The sequence below is a fragment of the Lycium ferocissimum genome, chromosome 2 (assembly GCF_029784015.1).
Source record: "Lycium ferocissimum isolate CSIRO_LF1 chromosome 2, AGI_CSIRO_Lferr_CH_V1, whole genome shotgun sequence".
Lineage (NCBI taxonomy): Eukaryota > Viridiplantae > Streptophyta > Magnoliopsida > Solanales > Solanaceae > Lycium > Lycium ferocissimum.
In genome coordinates this window covers 47832552-47849209 of record NC_081343.1, presented here as the reverse complement: position 1 = coordinate 47849209, position 16658 = coordinate 47832552, and the positions used below count along the sequence as shown (strand labels likewise).

At 32.5% G+C, this 16658-nt stretch overlaps 4 protein-coding genes across 4 annotated transcripts; all 4 read left to right on the top strand.

The window, feature by feature from the left end:
* The first annotated feature begins 1127 nt into the window (after positions 1-1127).
* On the top strand, positions 1128-3164 carry LOC132041389 (delta(24)-sterol reductase-like). The gene is made up of 2 exons (XM_059432103.1): positions 1128-2401; positions 2489-3164. Exons 1-2 carry the CDS (start codon positions 1154-1156, stop codon positions 2942-2944), a joined length of 1704 nt encoding a protein of 567 aa, XP_059288086.1. The 5' UTR covers positions 1128-1153; the 3' UTR covers positions 2945-3164.
* A 600-nt stretch (positions 3165-3764) lies between these two features.
* On the top strand, positions 3765-4320 carry LOC132048138 (uncharacterized). Its single transcript, XM_059439061.1, has one exon. It carries the CDS (start codon positions 3861-3863, stop codon positions 4071-4073), a length of 213 nt encoding a protein of 70 aa, XP_059295044.1. The 5' UTR covers positions 3765-3860; the 3' UTR covers positions 4074-4320.
* A 1548-nt stretch (positions 4321-5868) lies between these two features.
* LOC132047666 (exopolygalacturonase-like) lies at positions 5869-7781 on the top strand. The gene is made up of 3 exons (XM_059438680.1): positions 5869-6018; positions 6454-6747; positions 7755-7781. The coding sequence occupies exons 1-3, from the start codon at positions 5869-5871 to the stop codon at positions 7779-7781; spliced, it is 471 nt and encodes a 156-aa protein (XP_059294663.1).
* A 73-nt stretch (positions 7782-7854) lies between these two features.
* LOC132047665 (exopolygalacturonase-like) lies at positions 7855-14805 on the top strand. Its single transcript, XM_059438678.1, has 6 exons — positions 7855-8211; positions 8832-9048; positions 11645-11733; positions 12227-12491; positions 13602-13984; positions 14581-14805. The coding sequence occupies exons 1-6, from the start codon at positions 7855-7857 to the stop codon at positions 14803-14805; spliced, it is 1536 nt and encodes a 511-aa protein (XP_059294661.1).
* The last annotated feature ends 1853 nt before the right edge of the window (positions 14806-16658 follow it).

The window sequence follows — 16658 nt, the reverse complement described above, 5'->3', positions numbered from 1 at the left end:
TTTTATTTGATAATTTGTTGATGAAAGAAACTGATAGATAATCACATGGATGATACACAAATGTGCATCTCTAGACCAATTTAAAATCTTAATTACACTATTGATTCTGGTATATAACCGGATCAGTAATTGAAAATGGGAACTTTTTTCCTAAAAACATAATCTTAATTGGGATTTTTTGTCAGTTTTACCTTTATATAAGTTGATTTTACAATTGATAATTAGTAGTAGCAAGAATGTGGACAGTCAATGGCCATTGGGCATCAATTTCAACTTCGTTTCACGATTATACTGAACTTGGCGCTTTTCACCGAATGCTGTTACATCAAGGTGCTAACCTGATTTTCAATAGAATTCTGCCTTTGGAAGAGCTTTTGCGTTATTTACATCATATAGATGCTGTTTGCCAAAGAAGGCGCCTCAAGTTCTTATATTCTTTATCCTATGTTCTTATACTCATGGTGTAAGGAAGGGAGGTCATTGTAATGTTTCCTTTTAGTTATTTAAAAAATTTGAGATGGCAATGGGACCCTGCAGTGTCAAGTTGGTAATTCTTCTTTTCCTCCCGGAGTTATTATACGCCCAGGAACTTTCAGAAAATGGATTCCTATTCAAAGAGTGCATAACCGCATGGATTAGCTCACACTAACCCGTCAATTTGGGATCCAAATTCGAGATTTTCCTTGGGAGGTATCGGGAAGGATTTGGAATGGAATAATATCGATTCATATAACAATGACAATCAAATTTACTTCAAATCTTTTACGGTTAACAGCTCCATTTCTGTTTTTTACAAAATTTCCAAATTCACTGTCTTTTGGATATTGGAAGTCTTAATGAAAAGTAGTGCTCAATGGATCTGCTTCAACGCTTCTGAATATGGAATATTGGTATATGTGATTGATGACAAGATTGTTCTTATTTTCTCTTGCTATATGTGATTGATGACAAGATTGTTCTTATTTTCTCTTGCTATATGTGATTGATGACAAGATTGTTCTTATTTTCTTTCTAGTTTATTTGTCACTGACCTAAATTTCATTAGACCTGGACTTGAAAGTCGTAATCTGGATATGCAAGAAGTACATTTCTTGTCTGTGGTTCATAACTTGGTTTCATAATTGTTACAGCTGTACGTCCTCAAGTTTCCAAGATGTCAGATGCTAATGCGCCCCTTTGTCCCAAGAGGAAGATCCAGTTGGTGGACTTTCTTCTCCAATTCAGATGGATCCTTGTTATCTTCTTTGTCCTTCCTTTCTCGTTCCTGTATTACTTCTCCACATATCTAGGGGATGTTAGATCTGAGAGGAAACCCTTCGAGCAGCGTCAAAAGGAACACAATTTAAATGTTAAAGAGGTTGTGAAGCGCCTTGGAGAGAGGGATGGATCAAAGGATGGTCTTGTCTGCACGGCCAGGCCTCCCTGGGTTGTTGTTGGAATGAGAAATGTTGACTATAAGCGTGCTCGTCATTTTGAAGTTGATCTTTCTAAGTTTAGAAATATACTTGAAATTGACAAGGAACGAATGATTGCCAGAGTGGAGCCTCTAGTCAATATGGCTCAAATCTCTAGGGTTATTGTCCCAATGAATCTTTCCCTTGCAGTTCTTGCTGAGCTTGATGATCTGACCGTTGGTGGTCTGATCAATGGCTTCGGGATTGAAGGAAGCTCTCACATCTTTGGATTATTCTCTGACACTGTTGTGTCACTTGAGGTTGTTCTAGCAGCTGGACGGGTGGTTAGAGCTACAAAGGACAATGAATATTCTGATCTTTTCTATGCTATCCCATGGTCTCAAGGGACATTGGGGCTTCTTGTTTCAGCTGAGATCAAGCTTATACCAGTTAAGGAATACGTGAGACTTACCTACAAACCTGTAACTGGTAACCTAAAACAGCTTGCACAAGCTTATGCGGATTCTTTTGCACCTAGAGATGGGGACCAGGACAATCCTTCCAAAGTTCCAGAGATGGTAGAAGGCATGATTTATAGTCCCACAGAAGGTGTTATGATGAGCGGTACATATTCTTCGAAAAAAGAAGCCCAGCAAAAGGGTAATGTAATCAACAATTATGGTTGGTGGTTCAAACCATGGTTTTACCAGCACGCTCAAACTGCACTGGAAAGAGGGGAGTTTGTGGAGTACATTCCAACTAGGGACTACTACCATAGGCACACAAGATCCTTGTTTTGGGAAGGGAAACTAATTCTTCCATTTGGTGATCAGTTCTGGTTTAGGTTTCTCCTAGGATGGCTCATGCCACCCAAGATTGCTCTGCTTAAAGCCACTCAAAGTGAGTCTATGAGAAACTATTACCATGACCATCATGTCATTCAGGATCTTCTTGTTCCTCTTTACAAAGTCGGAGATACTCTAGAGTGGGTCCACCGCGAGATGGAGGTAAAACTCCTATATTTGTTATCTTTAGTTGTTTTCGACGGTATTTCTGCATCATGTTCTGATTGTGTTTGAGCTAACTTTGTTTAGGTATATCCCATCTGGCTCTGCCCACACAGAATTTACAAGCTGCCTATGAAACCTATGATCTATCCTGAACCAGGATTTGAGAAACACCACAGGCAGGGTGACACCAAATATGCTCAAATGTATACTGATGTCGGCGTCTACTATGTTCCTGGAGCTGTGCTGAGGGGTAAGCCCTTTGATGGTGCAGAGAAATGCCGCCAACTAGAGCTTTGGTTGATCGAGAACCATGGATTCCAGGCTCAGTACGCGGTCACTGAGCTGACAGAGAAGAACTTCTGGAGGATGTTTGATAACAGCCTCTACGAGCAGTGCAGAAGAAAGTACAAAGCCATTGGGACATTCATGAGCGTGTACTATAAATCTAAGAAAGGAAGGAAGACGGAGAAGGAGGTGCAGGAAGCTGAGCAAGAGAAAGCTGAACAAGAGACTCCGGAAGTGGATGAGCCTGCAAATTGAATTAGACCAGTTTCATTATAATTTCTCTGCCTTTGTCATCCATTTAGTTGTGCTAGTCTGAATTTTCATTTTAAATAACCAGCTACATTGAACTACTAGTAAGTAGCTTAGCTTGCCGTGTCGGTTCGAAATTTTGATAATGTAATAATGGAAAGTGCAGTTTGAAATTCAGATGATGGTACAAATAATGATGTTATGTAGCCGTTTTGGTTTCATGTTAGTTTGAAATCTCTGTACCTTCCTTTTTTTTTTTTTTTTTTTTAAAGACATCTCTAGTGCCCAGTTTAACAGATCTTACTTCTTGAAATAGTTCCAACAGACAGCCTATGGCAACATCTTCGAATTTATGATGTACGCGCTAAAACAAAAATAGTACTAATATAATGATGGAACAAAACATACCACAGTGCCCAAGTGTATGCTGATTTGGATCTAACTCAACCCAAAAGTTGAACTTAATTCAACTGAAATTTAGATAAAAAAGGTGAGGATTGTTCAAGACCTTATAAAGAATCTATGTGAGCATAGATGATAAGACAAGGGCTCAATATCGGTTAATAAAATAAAATGGATCATACTCAAATATCATGATAAACAAATAAATCTTAAGAACTAACTTTAGAGGTGAGAATTACTGCCAAAATTATAAAAAGAGACCAAATGTCCCTTATAGCCCGCCAATGTGGGACATATATTCCATTTTCTTTTCAGAAAAATGAAGTGGCCAACCAAACAAAAAGTATCCGTTGAAAACTAGAACGTTAAGCCTACCGTTAGAACCCAATTCCTCCACCCTTTATAATATCAAATTCTACACAATTGAATCTTCCATAGGCAAAATCTACATATCATTCCTCCATTATATACTCCCTCACTACCAAACTCCACAAAAGCAAACAAATAAAAGAAGAGAGATATGGGTATGGTAGTGGTTATTTCTCTTCCATTTATACTCTTCACAATTCTTATTGGATTTGGATGTTTTTTCTTTGGAAGAGCTAAAGGTAGACAAGATTTAAGAAACAATCCCCAAGTCTTTGGAGTACCTACCCCACCACCTGGTACTTGTGTTACTGCTACTTTTCCTACAACTCATAATTTCAAGCAAGATAATACTTCCAATGTGTAAAAGTTCAAGACATGGCGCTTTCTTGAATTAGCTGGAAAGACACTACCATTGTGTACATGGAGTGCCGTATTTTATATTCTGGGTTTGATTTTATGATTGTGCAGAGAGTGTGAGATGATTTTTTTTAGTTCTTTTTTTTTCTTTACTGGCGTTGTCAATTAATACTTATGTGAAGTTGTACTGTCAATTACCGATTGGAGTATGTTTGATCATTTTGGTAAAGAAGTTGTATGAATCGAGTATGAAATTTGCCTTCGTATCTGCTGTAAATCCTACTCCTTCCGTTTCAATTTATGGGTACCTTTTCGGAGTACTAGGGTTGACATAAATTTCGAGATTGATTTTTTAAGTTTGTAAAAATAAAATTTATATAGTTTGAATCTACGTAAAAAGTACTCTAAGTCATGATAATTTATAATTCAAATAATTTTTAAAAAAAATGTAAGAAAAATACGGTCAAAGAGACACCTCGTAGACTCCTCAAATAGGAATAGGTTCACATAAATTGAAACAGAAGGAGTATTTATTTTTCCATAATTTTGATTTCCTCACTATCATTTTACAGTAAGCACACTTAGTGATATGGAGCTTGATACATATACATTCGTAGACTAGAAAAAAAAATAGCAAAAATCTGTTCGCTAATTTTATTTAATGAGAGATTATTAACAAACTTATTAGCTAGGACTATTTAACCACAAATTTCATACCTAATTTTTGGTTTATGTTTGTAGTGTGTCGTATACTTATTTCATCTTGGAAGAGGATCTTGTGAATTTCAATTTATAATACAGCTTCCACAAATGTTCATCCATGAATCACTAAATTTGACGCTCAACATATATAGAGTCATAATTTTGGTACCATCTCGTCAAATAGAAACTAATATCGATTAATGCTCTTCAAACAAAATGGGTAATAAAATCAATTATCCTTCAATCTTGGGTAATGTTTTGTAAGCAGTCTTTGCCTATTTAAGAAAACTAATCCAATCAGTTATAAGATTCTCATCAATGAATTAAGCTTTGATAACAAGAATAACGAAATAATTTAAAATAAGAAAAAAAGGTAAAGCAATCTGTATCATATACTTCAATAGTATACCATAAAAAGGTCTACTGGAAATCATATGTTCCATCTCTTGTAAATAATGGAATATATAGTTACTGTAAATAGTTATATACTAAGCAATTGTAATAACAAAAATCAAATACTGAGTGCAAAATTATCAACGTGTTAATAACAAGTAATATTATTGTGGTTTACTAAATAATTTAGAATTTTATATAATAAAAAGGGCTTAATTAGTACGTGCATTATTTAGCCTAATTCAGTAATTAATTAAGAACCACAGTACGTAGAGCAACCCGATATAGTGAATTTCAGAGGATAAATTATTTTATTAGAGTTTAGGTTGTATGTATTGACAAAGTAAAATTTATTTTATATCTCTATAACTAGGTTACTTTATAAAATAATTACAAGTAAATACACATAATTAGTATAAATGGTAACTTCTTGAAATGGTAATAACTCAAATATATACAACTTAAGTTATCACTTTTTAAACTACAGTATAATGTGACAACTTTACGTTGATTCTAATAACTTAAATACATATTATCAAATGGAAGACGGGATGCTTTCTTATAATTTGATAGATCTTGGTCATGCTAAAAATGGATTTGATTTGTCTCATTTCCATTTTCGCCTATGTCTGACTAAATAAATAGCCCAACGTAAACTTTCATTTTCCACAAGGATTGAAAGAGAGTACAAAATCAGCTACACAAACATGACTTCTTCCCATTTCTTCTTCCATTTCCTATCTTTCTTTGTCCTTTTCTTGATAATAGTTAAGAGTTCTCAAGTTCATGGTAAAGGTGCTGTGTTCAATGTTCAAGATTTTGGTGCCTTTCCAGATGGGAAGACTCATAGTAGCCAGGTAAAATCACAATATATATAGCTCGTATGAATGAGATTAGTATAACTTAGAAAATAAGACAGTAACGTGCTACAACATGTTACAATATACTCATAGGGTGAATAGTAGCAGAGCCGCCCTTGTACAAAGGGAGTAATTGCACCGCTTCTTGAATAATTACATTATGTAGAAAAGAAACTTTTTAAATATATATGTACTATATATTGAATCTCTTTGACTTCTTGGTGTATTTATTTCTTTATATTTTGACTTTTCTTAGTAAAAATCCCGGTTAAGTCATTGAGTGTGAATATTCTAAAAATGGGATCTTACCCAAATTGCCGTCCGGATTTACTAATTACTACTTTTAACTGATATATCACATATACAGATTATATGCGATTATGCACATATTATACACTCAAGTCTTTATGTTTCTTATTGTGTTGCATGTAGGCCTTTTTGAAGGCATGGAACCAAACCTGTCAAAGCAAGGAAGGAGGCACAATCTTTATTCCAACAGGGACTTTCTTGTTGAATACAGTGACATTTAATGGCCCATGCAATGGCCAAACTATTTTTAACATTAATGGTGTTTTGAGAGCTCCCTCTGGTGAAAGCAGAGATGAATTCTGGATATTATTTCAGCATATTAATGGGCTGACTATTAATGGAAAAGGTTCTTTAGATGGCCAAGGCCCTTCTGCATGGTCCCTTACAAGTAAAGCCAACAACAAGAATCCTCCCGTGGTAAAGTATTTCTTACTGCATCACAGTACTCCGACCGTCTCAATTTATATGATATTCTTTCTTTTTTAGTTAGTTACAAAAAGAATAACATGTTTTTATATTTAGTAAAAATTAACTTTAGATTTACCTTTTATCTTTAATGAAATAATTTTTAGCCACACAAATTTCTATGATTTGTTTTAGATCACAAGTTTCAAAATTTTCCTTTATTTCTTAAACTTCGTGCCAAATCAAACACATTCATATAAAACGGGATGGAGGGAGTAATATTTTCTTTCCTTTTAGTGGTTTATTTTTCTTAGGAAAAAAGACAAGGAAATCGTAACTAAATATAAAAAGGGAAAAAAAAATTACTTGCCGAAACAAAGCGACAGTCTTCCGCTTGCCGAACGTATCTTAATTTTGGAATTGTATGGATTTGAATGTAATATTCAATGGAAGCACATAAAATTAACAAACAAATAAATATCCTTTTAAGTAGTTTTGAGGGCAATATGTGCATAATATCTTCGTTTTTCACTTTACGTGACACTATTATTATTTGGACAGTCAAATAATTTTTTTCTTCAGCCACGACCTTTTCATACATCTTTTGAATATTTCTAATTATAAAAAGTTGAAACTAATAGTAGTAGTTTTATGTAGTGTCTAATTATGTCAATTTTATTTTAAAATATTGAGAAATGAATGTAAAAAATTAGAAGGCTTTACACTCCTACTCCGAATTCTTCTCGTTCTTTTCAAAACAGGAGTATCAAATTATTGACTAATTTTTCGATTAAAATTATGTTACTTGTCTTGATTTGTCTAGAGTACATGGTACCTAGACAATCATTGCTTAAAAGAAGATAGTATGGCATAAGCAGTGCGACAACATTTTCATATAATGGTTTTTAGTGAACAATATTATTGACTAACAAGATTTTATGTCCTCTATCTTGTAAACAGTCTATAAAATTCAACGACGTGAGCAATGTCTTAATACAAGACATAACTTCAATCAACAGCAAGTTCTTCCACTTCCAGATTGGTAATAGCCAGGGGGTCCACTTTCAGGACGTGACAATAACAGCACCCGGCGATAGCCCAAATACTGACGGGATTCATATGGGCAACTCCAATGATATATCCGCTAACAACCTGAAAATTTCAACCGGAGATGATTGCATTTCTATTGGCCCCGGTAGTTCGAATATTAACATTTCCGAGGTCTATTGTGGCCCTGGTCATGGAATTAGCATTGGAAGTTTAGGGAAGTACCAAGATGAAGGTGATGTTAATGGAGTTGTAGTGAGGAATTGTACCATTGTGAGGACTACAAATGGAGCAAGAATAAAGAGTTGGGCACCTTCACCTCCTAGCAAAGTTTTCAATGTCACTTTTGAAGATATTAATGTGGAATATGCTGAAAATCCTATCATCATTGATCAACAATATTGTCCTCGCTCATCTTGTAATAAAGAGGTAAATAACTTTTATTTCATACCAAGGGGTAGTCACTTGAAAATTTTGATGTTTTCATTACTCTCTAATTTTTTCCTCTCCTTATTTTAAGTGGCACAATTTTTTTTTTTTTTTTTTTTTTTTTTTTTAGTTTGTCCAGAAAAGAGTGATATACGGTTTTAAATTTAGAAATAATTTAACTTTAAACTTTTCACTTACCCTTAATGAGATGATTTATAACCACACAAATGTCTATAACTTAGTGAGACCTTGTCTCTAGAGTCTAATGAGCATGGGGTGTAAATATTTCCAGCTTGTTGAATAGAATTTTCCATTTCGACCCCAAAAAAAAAAAATAGAATATGGTGGTATTAATTGATTTTTCATGTTATATTATATTATATTATATGTTTTCTGTAGCAATATTTATCTATAAACAAAAAATATCTAGATGAACGATGCCGTTATACAAAGTTTTGATGGTATACTTACTGTATATCTAGTGGTCAAAACTTATGACTCTTTTGAAGTCAGGTTAAGAAAAGTGAATAAACCTTTTTAACGTGTTATAGTTTCTAATGCTCTTTTTTTTTTTTTTTTTTTTTTTTCAATTCTTCTACGTTAATTATATTTTTCCGCAGGGTAACTCACAAGTGGAGATTTCAAATGTTAAATTCATTGACATAAGAGGAATTTCAGCTTCAAAAGTGGCAGTTTCTCTGAATTGCAGCAAAAGTGTGCCATGCCAAGGGATTGAGCTAAGGGGTTTAGACTTAATTTTCAATGGCCAAGAGGCCACAACTGCAACTTGTTCCAATGCAAATATGAGCTTTTATGGACAGCAAACTCCTTCTGGCTGTACATGATTTTTAGGCTCTAGAAACAGTAGGAATTTTGCCATTAGGAATATTTAGGGCTTATATTAAAGGATATATATATTTCAGGGGTTGATAGGTAAGAAATTGAGAGCATATAAGAGAGAACTAGAAAATAGGCGCAGTATATTTGGGGTTCTATGTCCACCAATCAACCCCTTCAATTAGTTATAATGTCGTCAAAGGAACGAAACCATTAATTTGAAATTTTACCTTTGGGAAGTTTTGGAGTTCCATATTTTAAATTGAACTTATCTTGTGATTTTCGTTTATCATGTTCTCTTTTGGAGTTTAAATTATACAGTATAAATTGTTAGTGTAAATAATTCTTTACACTAACAGGTCAACTTATGAATCTATACGGATCAACTCCATTAAAATATGAAATTTATATGGTGACTTGTTAGTGTAAAAAATATTACTCTATATATAATATAATCCTTTTATAGTTCTACTCCTTTACTTCAAAGAACAGACTGGACATCACTCTATATAGTTTTACACATATATATCCTTTGAACTTATGACTAATTTTTACAATATTGATAAAAAGCCATTTATCTTCAATGTTGTCTTTAGTCTTATACTCCCTTTGTTTCACTTTGTTTTGCTTGATTTGAAGTACAAGGATCAAACTAACTAATATTTAGTGTAAATTCGAACATTAAATTTTTAATTTTTTTAAAAATAAAGTTTACATATTTAAAAATTATGTAAATTTTTTTCTTGAATTAGCTGGAAAGACTTAACCATTATGGACATGGAGCTTTCTATGAATAGAAGAATGCCGTATTTTACACTCTGGGTTTGATCTTATAATTGTGCAGAGAGAGTGCGATGATATTTTTTTAGTTTTTATTTTTATTTTTCCTTTACTGGCGTTGTCAGTTAATACTTATGTGAAGCTTGTACTGTCAATTACCGATTGGAGACTTTGATCATTTTGGTAAATAAGTTGTATGAATCGAGTATGAAATTTGCCTTCGTATCTGCAGTAAATCCTACTCCCTCCGTTATGTGTACCTTTTCGGAGTACTAGGGTTGGCGTAAATTTCGATATTGATTTTTCAAGTTTGTAAAAATAAAATTTATATATTTAAAAATTACATAAAAAGTAATATAAGTCATGATAATTTATAATCCAAATAATTAAGAAAACACGGTCAAAGAGCCACCTCGTAGACTCCCCAAATAGGAGTAGGTTCACATAAATTGAAACAGAGGTAGTATTACTTTTTCCATAATTTTGATTTCCTCACTATCATTTTACACTAAGCACATTTAGTGATATGGAGCTTGATGCTTATACATTCGTAGACCAGAAAAAAATTTAGCAAAAATCTGTTCGCTAATTTTATTTAATGAGAGATTAACAAACTTATTAGCTAGGACTATTTTAGCATATATTAGCCACAAATTTCATAACAAATTTTTGGTTTTTGTTTGTAGTGTATGGTCTACTTATTTCATCTTGGAAGAGGACCTTGTGAATTTCAATTTATATATAATACAGCTTCCACAAATATTCATCCATGAATCACTAAATTTGACGCTCAACATATATAGAGTCATAATTTTGACACCATCTCGTCAAATAGAAACTAATATCGATTAATGCTCTTCAAACAAAATGGGTAAAAAATAATCAATTATCCTTCAATCTTGGGTAATGTTTTGTGAGCAGTCTTTGCCTACTTAAGAAAACTAATCCAATCAATAATAAGATTCTCATCAATGAATTAGTCTTTGATAACAAGAACGAAAGAATTTAAAAGAAGAAAAAAAGGTAAAGCAATCTGTATCATATACTTCAATAGTATGCCATAAAAAGGTCTATTGGAAATCATATGTTCCATCTCTTGTAAATAATGGAATATATAGTTACTGTATATAGTTATATACTAAGCAATTGTAATAGCAAAATTCAAATACTGAGTGCAAAAATATCAACGTGTTAATTACGAGTAATATTATTGTGGTTTACTAAATGATTTAGAATTTTTATATAATAAAAATTAAAGGACTTACTTAGTACGTGCATTATTTAGCCTAATTCAGTAAATAATTAAGAACCATAGGAGAGCAACCCGATATAGTGAATTTCAGAGGATAAATTATCTTATTAGAGTTTAGGTTGTATGTGTTGACAAAGTAAAATTTATTTTATATCTCTATAACTAGGTTACTTTATAAAATAATTACAAGTAAATACATATAATTAGTATTAATTGGTAACTTCTTGAAATAGTAATAACTCAAATATATACAACTTAAGTTATCACTTTTTACACTACAGTATAATGTGACAATCTTTACGTTGATTCTTATAACTTAAATACATATTATCAAGTGGAAGACGGGATGCTTTCTTATAATTTGATAGATCTTGATCATGCTAAAAAATGGATTTGATTTGTCTCATTTCCATTTTCGCCTATGTTTGACTAAATAAATACCCCAACGTAAACTTTCATTTTCCACAAGGATTGAAAGAGAGTACAAAATCAACTACACAAACATGACTCCTTCCCATTTCTTCTTCCATTTCCTATCTTTCTTTGTCCTTTTCTTGATAATAGTTAAGAGTTCTCAAGTTCATGGTAAAGGTGCTGTGTTCAATGTTCAAGATTTTGGTGCCTTTCCAGATGGGAAGACTGATAGTAGCCAGGTAAAATCACAATATATATAGCTCGTATGAATGAGATTAGTATAACTTAGAAAATAAGACAAAGAACGTGTTACAACATGTTACAATATACTGGTAGTGTGAATAGTAGCGGAGCCACCCTTGTACAAAGGGAGTAATTGACACCGCTTTACTGGATAATTACATCATGTAGAAAAGTAACTTTGTAAATGTATATATACTATATGTTGAATCTCTTTGACTTCTTGGTGTATTTATTTCTTTATATTTTAATTTCTCTTAGTAAAAATTCCGGCTAAGTCACTGAGTGTGAATATTCTCAAAAAGGGGATCTTACCCAAATTGCCCTCAGGATTTATGGAGTAATTACTTCTTTTAACTGATATATCACATATACAGATTATATACTGAGTATATGCGATTATGCATACATATATACACTAATTAAGTTACGTTTTCTAAGATTATTGCACGCATTAAACACAAGTCTTTATGTTTCTTATTGTGCATGTAGGCCTTTTTGAAGGCATGGAACCAAACGTGTCAAATCAAGGAAGGAGGCACAATCTTTATTCCAACAGGGACTTTCTTGTTGAATACAGTGACATTTAATGGCCCATGCAATGGCCAAACTATTTTTAACATTAATGGAGTTTTGAGAGCTCCCTCTGGTGAAAGCAGAGATGAATTCTGGATATTATTTCAGCATATTAATGGGCTGACTATTAATGGAAAAGGTTCTTTAGATGGCCAAGGCCCTTCTGCATGGTCCCTTACAAGTAAAGCCAACAACAAGAATCCTCCCGTGGTAAAGTATTTCTTACTGCATCACAGTACTCTAACCGTCTCAATTTATATGATATTCTTTCCTTTTTAGTTATTTACAAAAAGAATGACATATTTTTATATTTAGTAAAAATTAACTTTAGATTTACCTTTTTATCTTTAATGAAATAATTTTTCGCCACATAAATTTCTATGATTTGTTTTAGATCACAAGTTTCAAAACTTTTCTTTATTTCTTAAACTTCGTGCCAAATCAAACACATTCGTATAAAACGGGACCGAGGGAGTAATATTTTCTTTCCTTTTAGTGGTTTATTTTTCTTAGGAAAAAAGACAAAGGAAATCGTAACTAAATATAAAAAGGGGAAAAAAAATAACTTGCCGAAACAAAGCGACAGTCTTCCGCTTGCCGAACGTATCTTAATTTTGGAATTGTATAGATTTGAATGTAATATTCAGTGGAAGCACATAAAATTAACAAACAAATAAATATCCTTTTCAGTAGTTTTGAGGGCAATATGTTCATAATATCTTCGTTTTTTACTTTACGTGACACTATTATTATTTGGACAGTCAAATGATTTTTTTCTTCAGCCACAACCTTTTCATACATCTTTTGAATATTTCTAATTATAAAAAGTTGAAACTAATAGTAGTAGTTTTATGTAGTGTCTAATTATGTCAATTTTATTTTAAAATATTGAGAAATGAATGTAAAAAATTCGAAGGCTTTACACTCCTCCTCCGAATTCTTCTCGTTCTTTTCAAAACAGGAGTATCAAATTATTGACTAATTTTTCGATAAAAATTATATTACTTGTCTTGATTTGTCTAGAGTACATGGTACCTAGACAATCATTGCTTAAAAGAAGATAGTATTGCATAAGCAGTGCGACAACATTTTCATATAATGGTTGTTAGTGAACAATATTATTGACTAACAAGATTTTATGCCCTCTATCTTGTAAACAGTCTATAAAATTCAACGACGTGAGCAATGCCTTAATACAAGACATAATTTCAATCAACAGCAAGTTCTTCCACTTCCAGATTGGTAATAGCCAGGGAGTACATTTTCAGGACGTGACAATAACAAAGACCAGGCGATAGCCCAAATCTTGACGATTCATATAGTAACTCCAACGATATCTCTGCTAACAACCTGAAAATTTCGACCGGAGATGATTGCATTTCTATTGGCCCCGGTAGTTCGAATATTAACATTTCCGAGGTCCATTGCGGCCCTGGTCATGGAATTAGCATTGGAAGTTTAGGGAAGTACCAAGATGAAGGTGATGTTAATGGAGTTATAGTGAAGAATTGTACCATTGTGAGGACTACAAATGGAGCAAGGATAAAGAGTTGGGCGCCTTCACCTCCTAGCAAAGTTTTCAATGTCACTTTTGAAGATATTAATGTGCAATATGCTGAAAATCCTATCATCATTGATCAACAATATTGTCCTCACTCATCTTGTAGTAAAGAGGTAAATAACTTTTATTTCATACCAAGGGGTAGTCACTTAGAAATTTTTGATGTTTTCATTACTCTCTAATTTTTTTCCTCTCCTTATTTTAAGTGGCATAGTTTTTTTTTTTTTTTTTTTGAAGTTTGTCCAGAAAAGAATGATATACAATTTTAAATTTAGAAATAATTTAACTTTAAACTTCTCATTTACCCTGAATGAGATGATTTATAGCCACAGAAATGTCTATAACTTAGTAAGACCTTGTCTCTAGAGTCCAATGAGCATGAGGTGTAAATATTTCCAATTCGTTGGAATAAAATTTTCCTTTTCGACCAAAAAAAAAAAAAGAATATGGTGGTATTAATTGATTTTTCATGTTATATTATATTATATTATATGTTTCCTGTAACAATATTTCTCTATAAGCAAAAAATATCTGGATGAACGATGCCGTTATACAAAGTTTTGATGGTATACTTACTGTATATCTAGTGGTCAAAACTTATGACTCTTTTGAAGTCAGGTTAAGAAAAGTGAATAAACCTTTTTAGCGTGTTATAGTTTCTAATGCTCTTTTTTTTCAATTCTTCTACTTTAATTATATTTTTCCACAGGGTAACTCACAAGTGGAGATTTCAAATGTTAAATTCATTAACATAAGAGGAATTGCAGCTTCAAAAGTGGCAGTTTCTCTTAATTGCAGCAAAAGTGTGCCATGCCAAGGGATTGAGCTAAGGGGTTTAGACTTAATTTTCAATGGCCAAGAGGCCACAACTGCAACTTGTTCCAATGCAAATATGAGCTTTTATGGACAGCAAACTCCTTCTGGCTGTACATGATTTTTAGGCTCTAGAAACAGTAGGAATTTTGCTACTAGTAATATTTAGGGCTTATATTAAAGGATATATATATATATATATATATATATATATATATATATATATATATATATATATATATATTTCAGGGGTTGATAGGTAAGAAATTGAAAGCTAGAAAATAGGCGCAGTATATTTGGGTTTCTATGTTCACCAATCAACCCCTATAATGTCGTCAAAGGAACGAAACCACTAATTTGAGATTTTACCTTTGGGAAGTTTTGGTGTTGCATATTCTAAATTGGCCTTACCTTGTGATTTTCGTTTATCATGTTTTCTTTTGGAGTTTAAATTATACAGTATAAATTGTTAGTGCAAATAATTCTTTACACTAACAGGTCAGCTTATGAATATGTACGGATAAGCTCCATTAAAATATGAAATTTGTACAGTGACTTGTTAGTGTAAAAAATATTACACTATGTATAATATACTCCTTTACTTCAAACAACAAACTGGACATCACTCCATATAGTTTTACACATATGTATCCTTTGAACTTATGACTATTTTTTACAATACTGATAACAAGCCATTTTATCTTCAACGTTGTCTTTAGTCTTATACTCCCTTTGTTTCACTTTGTTTTGCTTGATTCGGAGTACGAGGGTCAAACTAACTAATGTTTAGTATGAATTCGGACATTAAATCTTTAATTTTTTTTCGAAATAAAATTTACATATTTAAAAACTACGTAAAAATACTATAAGTCACGATGTTAACAATTCAACATATGTAGAAGCTAAGGTTTTGAAAAAATTATGGAAAAAGAAACTATTCTTTGACTGTCCAAATAGTAACTAAAACAAACAAATTGAAACGGACGACGGACTAATATGTACTGGTCAAAATTAAACCATATGCTCCTACTAATTCCTAAGAGGCTTTCAAAGTCCCTACTCTACTTTCCTAGGTTAGTGTTAATGTTATGAACATTCAAATCAATCAAGTTAACTGAAATTTGCTAACTTCCCAACTCAATACTCTATAACATTTTTCTTATGTTTCCTTAATCATCTTCATAACTCTAGCAAATACTATTCACTGTTTTATTCTCTCGTGAACAACTCCTCAAATAGCTGGGTTGTGAGAATATTAACTTGGTTAAGAATTTTATCATAACCATTATCCATTTTCCATTTTGATATCTGATGAATATTCCAATTCCACCTTTGCTGTTATTAATACGATCAACAGCACCATAAGCATTTAGGTTGTATAAAGCATCTAATTGAGGGATCCATCTAAACTTGTTACTCTAAGAAACGAGGACCGTGTGATATATAAAACCAAAGGGTCATGATGATCTGCATAATGCTTATAAACTATAATAGTACCTGACCAGGAATATATAACGTTCAACTGGGCGAGTTTGTACTTTTGGTCCATCTGCGAGCATATTTTAAATACTCATGTTTCATGTATGCTAGGATAAGTTTGATTAGATTACTTATTTTATTTAAATATATGCTAAATTTGTTGAATGGCTGGTACTGAAATGACACAATAAATTAAAAGTGAGTGGCCACAATTGTAAATTACACCAAAAGTCAACTATGAGGATCTGAATATCTAAAAGATGAAGATATTACAACAGTAAACGAAATTAAAGCTCTCCCCGAAATTATTCCCCTCTTCCCTCTCTTTACCTTTTTTTGTTACATTTATTACTGAAAATGGTAGTCACTTAATAACGTGCAGTTTTAAAGTTTATTCTCCCACCCACACTATCTAGCTCAAACGAAAAGACCTTCCGTTTTTGGAACCAAAAATCGAAAGAGAGAGAAAAATTAATTACAATCAAATCAGATGCA